This window comes from Columba livia, chromosome 12 (genome assembly GCF_036013475.1).
Source record: "Columba livia isolate bColLiv1 breed racing homer chromosome 12, bColLiv1.pat.W.v2, whole genome shotgun sequence".
Classification (NCBI taxonomy): domain Eukaryota; kingdom Metazoa; phylum Chordata; class Aves; order Columbiformes; family Columbidae; genus Columba; species Columba livia.
Genome location: NC_088613.1, coordinates 6,246,731 through 6,261,994, shown reverse-complemented (window position 1 = coordinate 6,261,994; position 15,264 = coordinate 6,246,731). Strand labels below are relative to the sequence as shown.

General features: G+C 40.4%; 1 protein-coding gene across 1 annotated transcript in view; it reads left to right on the top strand.

The window, feature by feature from the left end:
- Nucleotides 1–2,973: 2,973 nt before the first annotated feature.
- LOC102087564 (transmembrane 9 superfamily member 2) overlaps nucleotides 2,974–15,264 on the top strand; it is a 30,522-nt gene continuing 18,231 nt past the window's right edge. Inside the window, exons 1-9 of the mRNA XM_005500520.3 lie at nucleotides 2,974–3,226; nucleotides 3,705–3,772; nucleotides 5,102–5,195; nucleotides 6,842–6,969; nucleotides 7,193–7,322; nucleotides 9,575–9,702; nucleotides 11,215–11,326; nucleotides 14,085–14,164; nucleotides 14,788–14,896. Coding sequence (XP_005500577.2) covers nucleotides 3,110–3,226; nucleotides 3,705–3,772; nucleotides 5,102–5,195; nucleotides 6,842–6,969; nucleotides 7,193–7,322; nucleotides 9,575–9,702; nucleotides 11,215–11,326; nucleotides 14,085–14,164; nucleotides 14,788–14,896 — 966 coding nt within the window. The 5' untranslated portion in view covers nucleotides 2,974–3,109. The remainder of the gene's footprint in view (nucleotides 3,227–3,704; nucleotides 3,773–5,101; nucleotides 5,196–6,841; nucleotides 6,970–7,192; nucleotides 7,323–9,574; nucleotides 9,703–11,214; nucleotides 11,327–14,084; nucleotides 14,165–14,787; nucleotides 14,897–15,264) is intronic.

Sequence of the window (15,264 nt, the reverse complement as noted above, 5' to 3'; positions counted from 1 at the left end):
CAATGAACCTGCTGGGAGCTAAAAGGAAAAAAGCCACCTTTCCCACCTGGATCTACTGCCCTCCCGTTACCTGTGCTGGTGTCATGGAGGAGGAGGAGGGGACGGGTGGGGTTGAAGCAATCAGAAATGGTGGTGTAGTTTCCTCAGCTGTGTTGTCTTTAAGAGTCACAGGAGACATCGTTCTCTACCAGCATGTCACCTTATCTACTTTTGTAACGTATGGGGTGGACATTGCTCAACTCCTCTGCGACTTCTGCTCTCCCTTGTGGTATATTATAGAGTTTTATTTCTGAGAGGTACCTCAGAGTCTATAGGCTCTATCTTGGTACCGCTCAGTACCGTGACAGGTATAGAGCTGCATAACTGTCGCATCCTGATAAGAGAACATCAGACTGTACTTTCATGTTCAGTTTTTCAGCCTCTGCTCAGATACTGTTATTTAACTGCTCTTTGTGTTAGAGAAAGCAGAAAGCAACATCGCTTCGTAGATTTGTGGAGAATACAAAAGAAGGCAGCTCTCAAACACTTCTCCAGACTGCAGTACATGCTTAAAGATGATCACCTTTCAAGCATAGATGCTGAGAGCTTCTGGATGCTGTTACTGTGCATGGGAAAAGGGAAAAATGACCTTGGGTAATGAAGTGGGAGGGCACTGCACATGATAACAATGCAGTTGCTGAAGAATGGCATAGCTAGATACTCATCCAATTATCATATGAAAAAAAGGTTTGAATTCTAGTTTCAATACAGAACAATTTAAACCTCAGAGCCTCCCTGGAATGGATAGTGAAAACTAAAGCCAATTGTTAGTCTGGTAAGAAATGTTCTAAAAATAGTCACCATCTACATGCAAAATCTCTGTGTGCTTCTGTGACCTACATCAGTGTATTTGCTGACTCTTTCCCAGGTAATTCAAAAGATAAGCAAATGCAAACTAAACTCTCTTTTCTCTTCCTCTGATTAAAAGAGTAAAATACTTCATTGGTAACTCCAGGCTTCGTTTTATTAACATTCTGTTAACATGTACATGTAGGTAGATGTGATTAGCACTGAAATAATTTACATTGGCAACAGCATTTGAATATAACTTGTATTATTTGAACATAAATTGTATTGGGGCCAAATTCTTCTATCCTTTGTCCTAAAAGATATCTTCACCAAGCTTCTCATCAAAATCTTAGTTCCACCTACATTGCAAACTAGAACAGTATTTTAGTATATTCAACTACATAGTTTATATATGGTCTTGCTTCAAGTTCAGTAAGACAGATTTTTTTGAGGACTAGAGGATATATAATTCTTCTAATTCTTTCCCCTCCTCCTTTTCTTTTTTTGTAAGTTTGAATTTTTTTAGAAAAATGACAGAAAACTTCAGGGAACAAACTGTAGTCTGAATGCAGACTAATCCTTATTCTGTGTTCAGTAAGAAGTTAAAGGCTGAAGAGCCAGGACAGTTTCTTTTGCAAATGATCTCTCAACTTCGAGTTTTCTGGTAGGAAATTAAGATAGTAATAAGAGGTCCTAATATTGGCCCCTGCAGAATAGGGAACAGACTTACATCGGATGGCAGTACTTTGGATCTCCCTTGTACTATGCGGCACATTTTCATCAAACATATTGGCCTTTTACCAAGTTCATCATACATGGAGTTTTAACTGGATAAAGGGTTCAGGGGAGCTGGGGAATGAGGACTAATATATAAATAATCTGATCACATAAAACTCATTCAGAATGAATAAAAAAGGAATGTAATTCACTTCTAGATAGATAGTAAAAAAAACCCCAAAATCCTAGTAACGGGAAACATCAGTTTAATACTTTCATGACAAAAAGCAATTTTCAAGACAGCTGTCAGTTGATGGGTATTTATAGAAATTCAGCATTTTTTTGTCTGTAAAACAAAGTCTAGAATGGATGACAACAGCACAAAATAATTGTTTCTGGCACTGAATTTGTCAACCATTTCTAAGCTGGAACTCGATTATGTGCTTCTCCCAAATCACCTGCTGGGGATGTAATTGTGCCCCCTTTCAGTTTAGCAGTACAAGGTAGATCATGAGTCCCCAACATGTAGCTGGAGCTGCCTGAAATGACCCTTCAAATTTTCCAGGCTCAGCTGAAAAGACACAAGATAAGCAATTATTACAAACTTTTTATTCTTTCTCCTTTTGCCTTGTGCTGTCCTCTGCTAAGGGCAACTCACTACTAATTGAGGATTTGAGTAAAATTGTTGGACGTGGGGTTTTTGCGGGGGCAATGCAAATGCAATGTCACAGGTTGGAAAACAGTGACAACAGCTTGCCTAAATAGAGACAGAGTGGAAGATGGAGGTGCTGTCTACTCGGTATTGACAGCAATGCATTTAGCCTAATGTTTTAGTGAACAGTGAGTATCTGTCTTGTCATGGTAGCACAGAGCTGGGCTTGCAGCCACTGCTTGTACTTACTGTGCTTCTCAGAAAGGTTTTTGCAGTCCCTGAGCGCTGCTCGTGCCTCTGCTACCTGAACAAGTGAGCCTGGAGCTCGGCATCGCGCTCATGGCAGCGCTGGGGACACGGTGGTGCAAGGGGACACGAGGCACCACGAGCTGGTGCATGTCCCGCTGCTATCGGCTGCAAATATCACAAGCTGTTGTGCTAGACATCAAAGCATCATCAAATATAATTCTTAAAAGTCACAAGAAATCTTGACTTTTCCACCCATAATTTCTCAGCTGGTAAAATCCAGTTTAAGTCTCTCTGCTATGCTGGGTGCTAAAACCTGAAAAAGAGGTTCTGGTACAAGTCACCACAAAGGGCTTTGGGGAAAAAGGACTGAGGTGAGAGTGAAAGGCAAGAAGAAAGGAAACCACCTCCCCAGCTAGAGGGAGGCGACAGCCCGCCCACAGCTCCGGCAGCCTCCGTGAGGAGAAAAGCCGCCGCGCCCCCATGTGCCCTCCCTCAAGATGGCGCCCAGCGCCTCACCCCTTCACCGCGCAGGCGCCGTGCCCTCAACGCGGTCGTGACGCCGCCGCTACCGGGCTCGGCTGAGGCGGCCTCCGCCAGGCGCTGGCCGTGGCAGTCGGGGGTGCCGCCTCGGCTCATGGTGCCTTCGCGCCTTCAGGCTGGAAGATGAGGCTGCTGGCAGCCGGTCTTTTGCTTGTGGCACCTCTCTGTGCCGCTTTCTACCTGCCCGGCTTGGCGCCTGTCAGCTTCTGTGAGAAGGGGGAGGAGACCGAAGGCTGCAAGGTGAGAGCCTTCACGGGAGGGCCCGACACAAGGGGTCCCCCCGAGCGCTGCAGGCGAGGCGGGGAACCGGGGGAACCGCCGTGTATCCCCGGACCCGCTGCGTGCCGGCCCCGGGCGGTCTCCCTCAGGCGGCAGCTTTCGCTTCGGGAAGCAAACCACCCGTCCTTTGGGTGCAGCCGCTGTGTTTTTAGGGTGAAAACCTCCCCTTTTCCCGCTGAACTTTTCAGGCAGCGCCGGAAGGGTCTCTCCCCGGTGCTTCGTTCCTTGTTTTAGCCCCAGCGGTACTGCGGGGGGAGCGCGGCAGAGGCGCGGCCCAGCCCGGGGCCTGTCAGGAGCTGTAACTCCGCTGTGGGACAGCGAGCTCCGAGACGTGTAACGGTTCCTGCCAGCTGCCCATGCGTTTCGTGTCGGCCGCACATCTGTTCCTCCGAGTCTGTATTTTCATGTTTTTTTCTCCCCCTGTCAATCCCCGTTTCAGTCACTGATCGAGCTCTTCGTGAACAGACTGGACTCGGTTGAATCGGTTCTGCCATATGAGTATGATGCGTAAGTACATCACACAGCAGCCCCGCAGAAGTGCTTGGAAAGCCTGTTTTCTGGTCTTAGCGTAGGGATGCAGCTCCTGGTACAGCACGTGTGTTTTGGGTGTAGGGGTGGAAGAGTAAATCCAGCGTTCAGCAGCACGAATGAAGTTCAAGAGGGCGGGAAGGATGAAGGTCATACCTGTGCCTCCTAACCATCCTCAGTCATTGAAAAATGCAAGGCTGCTGGGTTTCTAGTGGGTGTGCTTTTTTTGAGCTGAGTACTGGGTTTAGTGTTGATTGTTTGCTATGTTTGAAAGTTCTTTCCATTGGTCAAATATGAGAAGACAGGAGCTTTGTATTTCTTGTTTCTGGAAAATAAAAGGAATTGGAAGAAGGGTCATTGTTATTTTTCCTTTGTCTTTGTTTGGTTGTGTTTTGTTGTTTGTGTTTGGTTTTTTTTTTTGATTGTTGCTTGTGAAAACTATTACCTGTTTTGCAGATATTTATAGATATTTTGCAGATATTTATAGGTATGGACACAGAGTATGACTTACTGTCTTGCTCTTGGGCTTACAGAATAGAGTAACTTGCTGGTGTTGTAGATCTTAGTGTAGTTAAACAATAGCAGCAAGAGCAGTGACAAGCTTAAGAAGTGCACAGTGTCTCTATTTGCATTAAACTTTGTGGAAGCCAGTTAATTTAGGAGCGCTTATTGAGGAAAAGTACTTATTTGTCAAGGATAAGTGATTTTTTTCCCCTATAACCTACTGCAACCCTGTTTAACAAAGATCCAGAATGGCTATGTTCTCTTTCCCATATTCAACTGTTTCAGACTCTGTATAGTTGAAAAGAATTGGTGAATGACATTTGGCAGTGTGACACATTTAATATTAAAAGCACTTCCCTTCTTTGAAGCATGTTACACATGAAATACTATTAGTAAGGACTCCTTAAAGGAAGGAGTGTAGTTACTTTTCTGAAACTTTTGCAAGAAAAACGGGCAGTCTGTAGTAGTCTTTTTTTTTGTTTTTTCCTTAATATGAAATGTTCTATTGTTTTAAATTGCCATTTGAAAAGGGTTCTTGGACTAAACATTGTTCATTGTGTTAAATATACTTCAGCCGTAATATATCTTGGTTGATATGGATATCAAAACACCACTATTTCTATATAGTATATGCCAAATCTATTTGCAAAGGCACTCAAAATTCTTACTAGCACTGGCTGATCCACCAAAAAGAAGCATGAAAGCTGCCATATTAAGGACATAACTTAAGAAATTGTGTTAGCCTGATATTTACATTTATATATCAATTAAAAATTAAAGCTAATATTTTCCACTTTTTTCCAGTTTTGACTTCTGTCAAGATACGGAAGAGAAAAGACCATCAGAAAATCTTGGACAAGTGCTGTTTGGGGAAAGAATAGCATCATCTCCGTATAAGGTTATTTTGTCCCTTGAAGTTGATCCTGTTTAAATATGATAGCTATCTTTCTGATGGCTGTAATCCATAGACATAGCTGCAGATTTCATTATTGTGTGGTTATCTTTTTTTAATATAAACTTTATACTGTTTATATGGTAAAAACAACCCCTCACCATCATAAAGACATCTCAGGGAGGCTAATTAAAGTTGGGAAGCTGAGCCAGTAATAATTTGTCTTTCTTGTTTGTCTGTATTAGAGAGAAATCCAGAAACTGTATCTTAAAGGTGTGTAGAGTGTTAGATGATATGAAATCATTAGTTAAATGTGATATTGGAGGCTGTAAACTGTTGGTTCAGGAACTGTTTCATATACTTGGTTGTACTGTTGGGCAATTTCCAGAGTGGGAAAGACAGGCCAAGTTGGAGCTCACTTCCAGCTTTTCCCTGCTTGTACACACTTTAACATCTGTTGTCTAAAATGAAATTTTTCATTGTTGATGCATGTCACTGGGAATCTTCTGTAAAATAAATGTATGGAAGTATTTTGTAGATTAGGTATGTAATATTTTTCTGTCTTGTTCCCTGCATTAGCAATAATCAAATGTAAAGGCTCTAAAATGCTGTCCAGTCAACTTGGGGAAATTATTGGCAGTGAAGGACATATAGTCAAACACTGGCTCTTAATGCTTGAAAGTGTATGCTGTTCAAGTGTAACTTCCAGACTGGAATTTGCTGGTAAAACTGAAAACTGGGCTCTGTGTGTGAGGGTTGCTAGATAATCCAAAATCCCGTGAGAAAAACAGGGAGCAGAGTTTGAGGCTGCTGCTGCTCAATCTACAGGGACTTAGTTACATCCTTTTACAGGACTGTGAAGGAGGTGATGCCTCCTCCCTTGGGTAAACTTCTAGAAGTCTCTCTGACTCTCTGAGCTAATGTATATGAATGCTGGCCACAATAAGATTTGAAATATGTAGCATGATGGTTCATTTGGACTGGACACCCATTGAGTAGATTAAGTATTATAAAAATTACTTGTGTGAAATGGCTGTACATTACAGTGATTAAAAAATACTATTGTTATTTAGCGCTTCAGCGTTGATAAGGTTACAATTTTCAGTCATGTTTTAGGTATGTTGGCTCACTAACGGGTAAACCCCAACTGGGTTAGAAAAGAAGTTCAATATACAAATGTGAGCATGTTTGTGTTAGGTGGTATCAGCACTTGAAGTGTAGATGCTGTGCAACTTGTTGTGCTTTTGGCAGCCTTGTCTCATAACTTAGCCATGATGGGGAAATGCAGCTAATGTTACATGAAACACTCGAAAAGGGTGTAGTTAAATTCTGGTTTAGCAGATGATGAGATTGCTTCTTTCTTTTACCAGTTTGTTTTATTTTGGCAACACCTTTTCTGCTAATTTTCAATCTGGAGGTCTATCTGGAGGTAGTTTATCTGGGCTACAGATTTATAGCAATGTGAAAGGGGATTGTTGATGCTGGCTATACATCTGATATTTAAGTTAAAGCTGTATGGGAAATTCTAGCTGTAGAAAATTTGATAGCAAGGAGGTGAAAAATCACAAAAAGGTCAACTTTCCATGAAAAAGGGACTCTACAAGATTTTTGAAGCAAAGCTGAAGTGACTCTTTGTGTGGTTTTTTTAACAGTTCACTTTTAAAGAGCAACAAACATGCCAGAAGGTTTGTACAAGATCATATGACCCAGAAAACAGTGCTGATAAAAGCAAACTGGCTTTTTTGAAGAAAGGAATGCAGCTGAATTATCAGCATCACTGGTAAGATGAGATGTGTCCTTGAGACTGGGATATTTTTTGCTGGCTTTTTTTACATTGTTATCTGTGTTCTAAGTGGTTGTCTTCTTCCTTCTATGTGATAATTTTCATCTACGGTGCACCTTGTGAGCACTGTTGAAAACTGTGTGCGTTATGTGAATGTTAAATGTCAATGTGAAATAAAGTGCATCCATTTCTGAGGTTGTGTTCTTTGATTTCTGTCTAGGATTATCGATAACATGCCTGTAACCTGGTGCTACGACGTGGAAGATGGACAAAAATACTGTAATCCAGGATTTCCAATAGGATGTTTTGTTACTCCAGATGGTAGAGTTAAAGATGCTTGTGTTATAAATGTAAGTGGTGGAACTTTTTAAATTAGTATAGCAGATGTGATTTCATTTACAGTTTTAATTTTAAGCTTTCCTGAGAAAGAACAGATACCTTTGTAAACATGATTAATGTTCAAAATGTGGACATTGACAAATCTGCTGCTTCTGTATGCAGTTCTTACTGATACAATTGTCTAAAAATATGTTCATATAGATCTTATGGCCAAAACAACTGTGTTGGTGTCTAAAAGCCTTAGAAAAGGGAGTTTTTGTTCTGAAATGTCATGTGTATTTATCCTTGTACCTATTAATTCTTTGTCCATGGTGTATATGTGTGCAAGACCTTCTTTTATCAATGTCAGATAGGAGCTTTCTAGTGAAGACCTAGAAATGGGTTCTGTGTTCTAATTGCAAAAGTTATGTCTAGCACAGTTTACAAGTTAAATGTGTCAGGATTTTCCCAGATGGCTGGAAGATAACTAACACAGCTGTGACAGGGAAAGAACTAAATTGATAACGGTTTGAAATGCATCAGTCATCCTAGAGAGTTCTATGGTGAATTAGTACAGTTAAAGATAATAGTGTTACAGTTTTATCTCTCCTGGGATGAGGGACCGTGCTCCTCTCGGTGAGGAGAGAGCTTTCTGCTCTGCTGCATGACTTGCTGCTTGTATGCAGTGCAGTAAATTTACGTGTATTCAGCTGGTGTGATGCTTCTTGGAGGTGATGCCTTTGTCATGCATGTTCAGTTTACTTGGTCGACAGTCACCTTCCAACTCCTCAGGTTCCCTAAACCATTTAAAATGGTCTGTAAATTGAATAACCTATTCTAGTTGTGTTCAACTATATTTGTATGTGAGTTTTGTTTTTTTTTTAATTATTATTTTAAATTGATGCTGGTGTCTGTTGAGTTGGGAGCTGTCTGGTACACAGAAAATGGTTGTAGCAAAATCAGCAACTTGGATGAAAAGTTGTTTGTTTGTTTTTTGGGAGGGTGGAGCTTCATACATAGGCAGCAGTGTTTGAATTTCCTAATGAGTGCTTAGGGGGCTTGTACTGTGTATCCATGAAGTGCTCTGCAAATCATATGTACTAGCTGTGCTGTGGATGCTCTGCCAGTGTATCTGCTATACCCAGTGTCAATTTTAGTCCGTAGATTCTAAATGGGATGAGAATGTTGCATGGTATAGTGCTAGAGGGGTGATTGTTACATGGGCAAATTAAAAAGTAGCCCCAAGGATATGAGTGTAATCTCTAGGCTGAGTTGCAGAATGTCATCCTCTTTTAGGAGTATACCCAAATGCCTATCCCAGCAGACATAATTATCTCTTCAAAAATGGGGCCTGGAAAGGGGTTGTTATAATGCAGTGGCACAGCTACAGTTCATCCTGGTATTTATGCAGCTGATGAGCTACGTTATCGCATCAACTGCTACTTTGGAAATGGAGGAAACGAGTATCTAAAGATGAGGTTATAGTATGGCACAGGTATGATTTTGGTCTTCTCCTGATGGGATTCTTGATCACAGTGAAAGAAGAGGAATCCAGATAAATTTAATGCAAGATACCTTCATATTTTCCATTGAGGGGGCAGGGTACAGAAGTTGTATGGCAATTGAAATACACATGGTGAATAAAGGTGTTTGTTTTTTTTTCCTTGGAAACTCAACTAGCAGTCTGTCATCCTGCTCCCCTAAATAAAATTCAAGTTTTTTAAACAATGACAGCATTGAGGAGAACAGAAAATCCAAGTCCATTTTTATTTGACTCTGGTATCATCTGAGCTTTATGTAGTTCTTCATAATTCTGAATTCTGAAAGGACAGTGATGACAAATCAGAATAGCTACTGAAGGTGAAGGTAGTTTTTTGAAGCAGAACTTGGTTTGTAAGCTTTGGTAGCTGGAGTGTCTACCAGGAAGAGTGTGGGGTGAAGATAAATGATGAATCTGAATTACTTGTACATTGAATAATTACATCTTTGAACTTGTTTTGGCAGCTTTTTGTTGCAAATGCAAAAGTGGTGTCAAATACATTTAAATTTTACTAGTAACACAAATGTGATACTTTATTATGTGGGTTTGTATTTCTGTAATATGACAGAATATATAGAAAATATATAAATATTTTATACAGGTATATTAAAAAGAGTGAATGTTCACGTATTTCCCCTTCTTTCTTACTCCTTCATTGGACAGTAGTCTCATTTTTAAAGTTCTTGGCTGCTTGCGCCCCCTCCTGTTGGAGAGGCTTCTCAATCTCTTGATGATATTTTGTAGTCAGAGTTTAACAAGAAGAACACTTTCTACCTCTTCAACCACGTTGACATAACAATCATGTACCATAGTGGGAAGGATGAAAACTGGCCCGGTGCGAGACTGGTGATGGCAAGGCTGAGACCACAAAGGTAACTGTCCATTAAGGCAGCAGATTCTAGTACTAGGGAGTCCTGACAGTAGTTGCAAACTTAGAAATGATACCTGGTGTCAGTAAGTTCTGAGGGATGGGTTATTCTGAATTCTGATAAAACTTTTAGTATAGTGGTTCAAAGCTGGAACTAGCATTACAACGAGTAGTTCCACAACTGTAAATGTCATTTAACTTTGCTTTAGAAAGGTGCCCCAAAGTTTCTCCTGATGGAAAAACTGCTTATGCGGACTCTCAGAACCTGATGCAAACAATAAAAGCTTTCTCATGTGTTTATTGATGTGCCTCTGGGTGCGCATTACCTTATTTTAAAAGACATGTTTTCAGATGCACTGAGAAACGTCCTTTAACTGAGTGACAGTTTCCAGTGTCATCTCTATTATTGTTGCTGTGTTGCCTCCCAAATCTACTTTGTATGAAGGTACAGTATTTTTACTGGTGTACTTTTCCCTGTGTTAGTTTGGATACTGAGGTGTAGGCAAAATATCAAGTTAATACTGGTATTCAGAACAGAAGACAGCAACTGATTTTCTAAAACTAACTCATTTTCTTAAACAGTGGCTTCTTAGTTTCTGTATTTCTGTTGACCAGAGAGGAGATGCAACAATTCAGAGGTCAGAAACAGACAGAAGGGATTACTATGGCCTCTTGTCAGTCTGTTCATGCACAGTTCATACTTACCTATATTGAGTAGCACGGTCTGTTTTTAGAATTTCAAAGTAAGACGCTTCTTTATTTTTTAGCTAAACTCTTCCCTATTTTCTACAGAGATTAAGTACATTCTTAAATTACACTACCAGTTTCTCAAGTCATACAGACATGTATGATACCACATGACTTGGGTATACTTGCTTTTTCTGTTGCCATGGTATAGTGTGTTTTTAGTGAGTTATACTTGCTGTGCAGGTTTATTCCTTCCATTTACCTCTGCTCTGATATGGTGGTAAGAAGATTCTACCAGCCTTCTCCAATCTTTAAATTAACGCTTTCGCAGTTGCATCCTGACTGTTTGAAAAGGGAGAATTTATCTTTTCGCCAGTAATGCAGACCACAAGGGGGCATGGTTAGGTTACACATAACCTTAATTTTGTTGTTCTCTGACCTGATGTTTTACTTGGTGCTTTGCTTCAACCTTGAAGCTCTCCTGAGAACTAGTGTTCGGTTCTGTTGTGGTTTTAAGGCTGTTACAGAAATTCTGAATACTTATGCCTAATTATATACATGATTTTGTTTTTCTCATATTATCTCTAGCCACAAACATAAGTATTCATAAAATATACATTGAGATCTTCACGCTTTGGTAGAAGAACAGAACAGCAGCTTCTTTGAGAAGTTGAATAACTGATACAAAGTAATATACACGTCTCTCTTTGTGGTCTGTTTTGTTTGGGTTTTGTTAAATAACAAATTCTTTTTACTTAGAAAAGAATTTGAGAAAATTCGTCCTTTAGAGCATGTGCAATTTTATTTAACTTTCTTTGTTTCCCCTTAGCTACAAACATACAGATGAGAACAACTTAAGTTGTGAAGGTCCACCTATGGAGATTCCTGGAGAATTCACCAATAAACTGAATTTGATCTATACTTACTCCGTGACATTTGAAGTAAGTATTGAATCTGTTACATGAATATGTAATTCTCCAAAAGAATGACATCAAAACAACTGGATAATTTGCTGATAGCCATAAGTGTATTTACGCAGTGTAAATTCCATATGGTCATGTGAAGCAGTTTACCCAAGACCTATTACTTTTCCATTACTGTAGTTTAAGTGGCAATTGGAATGTATAAAGACTTTTTTTTTTTTGTCTTATTTTAATATTAATAGCTAGTAGACTGAATAAATGCAAGAGTTGTCTTCCTTGAGATATGCTTTATTCAGCCTGTTTGACTTAGGAGGAAATGAGAGTTTCTTGCGAGCCAATGTGGAGAGTGAGTCTCTTGGGGGGGTGAGAGTAATTTGGTTCAAGCTCCTTCAAGCCTTGGTACCAGTCTGTCCCAAAGCATGGTTATTTTTCTGGTGTAAGACACCAGTCTTGCAGGATTTGGCCTGAGACCACCAGTTAATTTTGTATAGGCAGTCAAGCAGCCGTCGTACGAAAATAGCTTTTGTTCTACCAAATGGAACCTCATGGTGCCTGGCCCTGTATTGTGTTCTGCTTCCCTTGAGACACCTGCTCTTCCTTAGACCCTCGTGTTTCACTACGTGAATGAGCCTCCTGTCTGTTAACACCTGTGCTGAAATCTTGGTGATAAATTGCAATTTAGAATTGCAATGGGAGCTTTTGCCTGTTATTCGCATCATGTGTCTGGCTGTTGGGGTGCCCGCGGGTGGGCGTGGCGGGTGGGCGTGGCAGCGGCAGGTTCCGGCGCGTCCAGCAGGTGGCGCTCGGCGCGTCTCAGTCTCCCTGTGCCTCAAAACCGTCGGTTTTGTGTTCTCCCTTAGCCTTGGTTTGAAATACTGCCCGATACCTTTTATTTTTTTATCAGTGGTTTCAAAATAACTTTAAAAGGGGAGTATTTATCAGCGAGAAGTATTTTTAAATACTAGGGAAGTATTTTTAATATATTTATGTATGGGTAAAATACATGGGACTAAGGAAGTGATTGTCCCTCTGTACTGGGCACTAGTGAGGCCACACCTTGAATCCTGTGTTCAGTTTTGGGCCCCTCGCTACAAGAAAGACATTGAGGTACTGGAGAGAGTTCAGAGGAGGGTGATGAAGCTGGTGAGGGGCCTGGAGCACAAGTGTGCTGAGGAGCAGCTGAGAGAACTGGGGCTGTTTAACCTGGAGAAAAGGAGGCTGAGGGGAGACCTTATCGCTGTCTGCAACTGCCTGAAAGGAGGTTGTTGCATGGAGGGGGTTGGTCTCATCTCCCAAGTAATAAGTGATAGGACAAGAAGGCCTCCACTTGTGCCAGGAGAGGTTTAGGTTTGATATTAGGAAGAAGTTCTTCCCAGAAAGGGCTGTCAGGCATTGGAACAGGCTGCCCAGGGCAGTGCTGCAGTCACCCTCCTGGAGGGGTTTAAAAGGCGTTTAGACGAGGTTCCTAGGGACATGGTTTAGTGCCAGAGTTAGGGTAGTTGTTGGACTTGATGATCTTGAGGGTTTCTTCCAACCAGAATGATTCTATGATTCCATAAATGGGAGAATATCAGTTTCACTAAGCCTGAATACATAAACCAGTAAAATGTGTAACTCTTTTATGGTCCTAATATGACAGCTGATTTCTGATGAGAAAGCAATTGTATCGGCTTTAATTAATTGAAGTGAGCACAGTATTTATCTCTGTGTATATGAAAATATGCACCATCGTGCCTCTCATGTTTAATACATAAGTGTACAAAAATCTAAGTATGTGGGCAGTTTAGCACTCAAGTAACAAACTTTAGAACCGCACTTCTGAAACTCTCTCACAACTAGCTGTAAACTACTGATCAGCTGCTGATTAGGCCAATAAAGTGCAATTTATAGCGATTTCAGCCACCTTGTTTGTCTTATGTGTTCTTGATCTAGAACATTGAGTCAGAACTTAAAAATTCTGGGCTGCAGACATAGTCTAAATTTTGAGAATTAACTGTACAAATCTATCACGTGGTGAATAAATGAAGTTTTGCTGAACTTCATGCCAGCCAGGAGTCAGAATTTGATAGCAGGACAGCAAACGTACATCCCGTGAGACAAGCTGTAGAGGACAAGGCTTGTGGTCAGAATTGTCGCTTGTACAGCTGTCGTATGAAGTGTTTAGAGGAGGAGACAGAAAAGAATGGAAGCATCTGTCAAAGGTGAAAGTGCTGAATGATTTCTTAAATCCTTCACAGGCATATCTGGAAAAGTTGTTTGCCAGGAATCAGAGTGGAAAACAGTCTGTATAAGACATCATTATAGCAGGGAGCAAGGAAGCCTGTGCTAAATACATTAAAGATGATGAGAGAGAAAAAAATCTAGGGGCAACTACAAACATACTCATAAAGTATGTTTAACAAAATTAAAGTTTCAAGATCAGTGTGTTGTGCTGGGTGTAACTTGTAGTGATGTGGCGTGATTGGTTTTGAGTGTACGCATGGGAGCTGCAGGCATCTACATACCAAATCATGGAAGGATGAGGCTTAGTGAAGCCTCATTTGAAGGCAGAAGATGTGAATAAGAGATTTCAATAAACAAGATATTCTTTGAGAGGCTCAAGAGATACGAAGAATTAATGCAAGAGGCAGGTCTAACATCCAGGGTTGATACCAAGCTTAGATATTAATGCTGAATGGGGAAGGTTTGTGGAAGTTATTTTATGTACTTATTCCTTCTCAGAGACTGCAATAAGTTTGTACTTGTTTATATTAATTGCTATTTAATTTTTTTATAGGAAAAGAATAGTATTAAGTGGGCTTCCAGATGGGACTATATTTTGGAGTCTATGCCACATACAAACATCCAGTGGTTTAGGTAAGATTTGCATTGATTCAGTGAATAACCTTGCAGGGGGAGCACAAAGATTTTGAATTTGTGCTTCTAGGGATATATAACTTCTGCTATGGTAGAAAGAAAGTCTGTTAGTTTTCAAGCAAGAAAACTTTGTTTTCATATGTGAAATAACTTTTATCAGTCTTCCACCTCTTGGGAGTAACTGTAGTATTGCATTTGTCCAAATGAATGCACCATTAATGTCCAAAAGGCAGCTTCCATCATTCTACTTTTGTCATCTCCATTCTGTAGAACTTCTGAGACATTGTTGCTCTGCAGTGTTCTTGTTGTTAACCGTCTGGCTTTCTCTAACTGCCAAGTGAGAGGTACATAAGTGTACTGCATGGTTTGGGCTCAGCAGCTGCTTACAGTAAAAAGAAAGGCTTTTTTATGAGTAAAAGATGTATATGAAAAGCTCTTACTTATTTCCTTCTGTATCATGCAAATGATACCAAGTAAGTATATAATTTATGTCGAAATGTTAATGTTTTGCAGTGTAAAGTGTTTGAAAAGACTAATCTGATTAAATATATGGTATGAATTCGAGTGCATGTCCTGAAACCTGAATAAATGGATTGAAAGCTTGACTTTTTCTTTATCTACAGTATAATGAATTCCCTTGTAATCGTTCTCTTCTTATCTGGCATGGTGGCTATGATCATTCTGAGGACTCTTCATAAAGACATTGCAAGATACAACCAGATTGACTCTTCTGTGAGTAAGATTTACAGCTCTTATGTGAGCACATTTTTTGTCTATCGATGATAGTTTTCAATTACAATCTAAAGAGATGTATAACTATCAAGAATTTAATACATGGTAATAGATAAGTGTTCTGGCATTGGTTTACTATTAAGATGTGGGAATTCCTCCTGAATCCTGTGGTTATATTATGAAGTTGATCTGTACACGTAGCTGGTGGTGACGCTGACCTAAGCAGCCACTGTGTTATTTATGGGATCTCCATCCTTGGAGATATTCAGAAGCCATCTGGGCATGGTTCTGGGTCACCTGCTTTAGGTGGCCCTGCTTGAGCAGGGGGATTGGACAAGATGACCTCCAGAGGTCCCTTCCAGCATCAA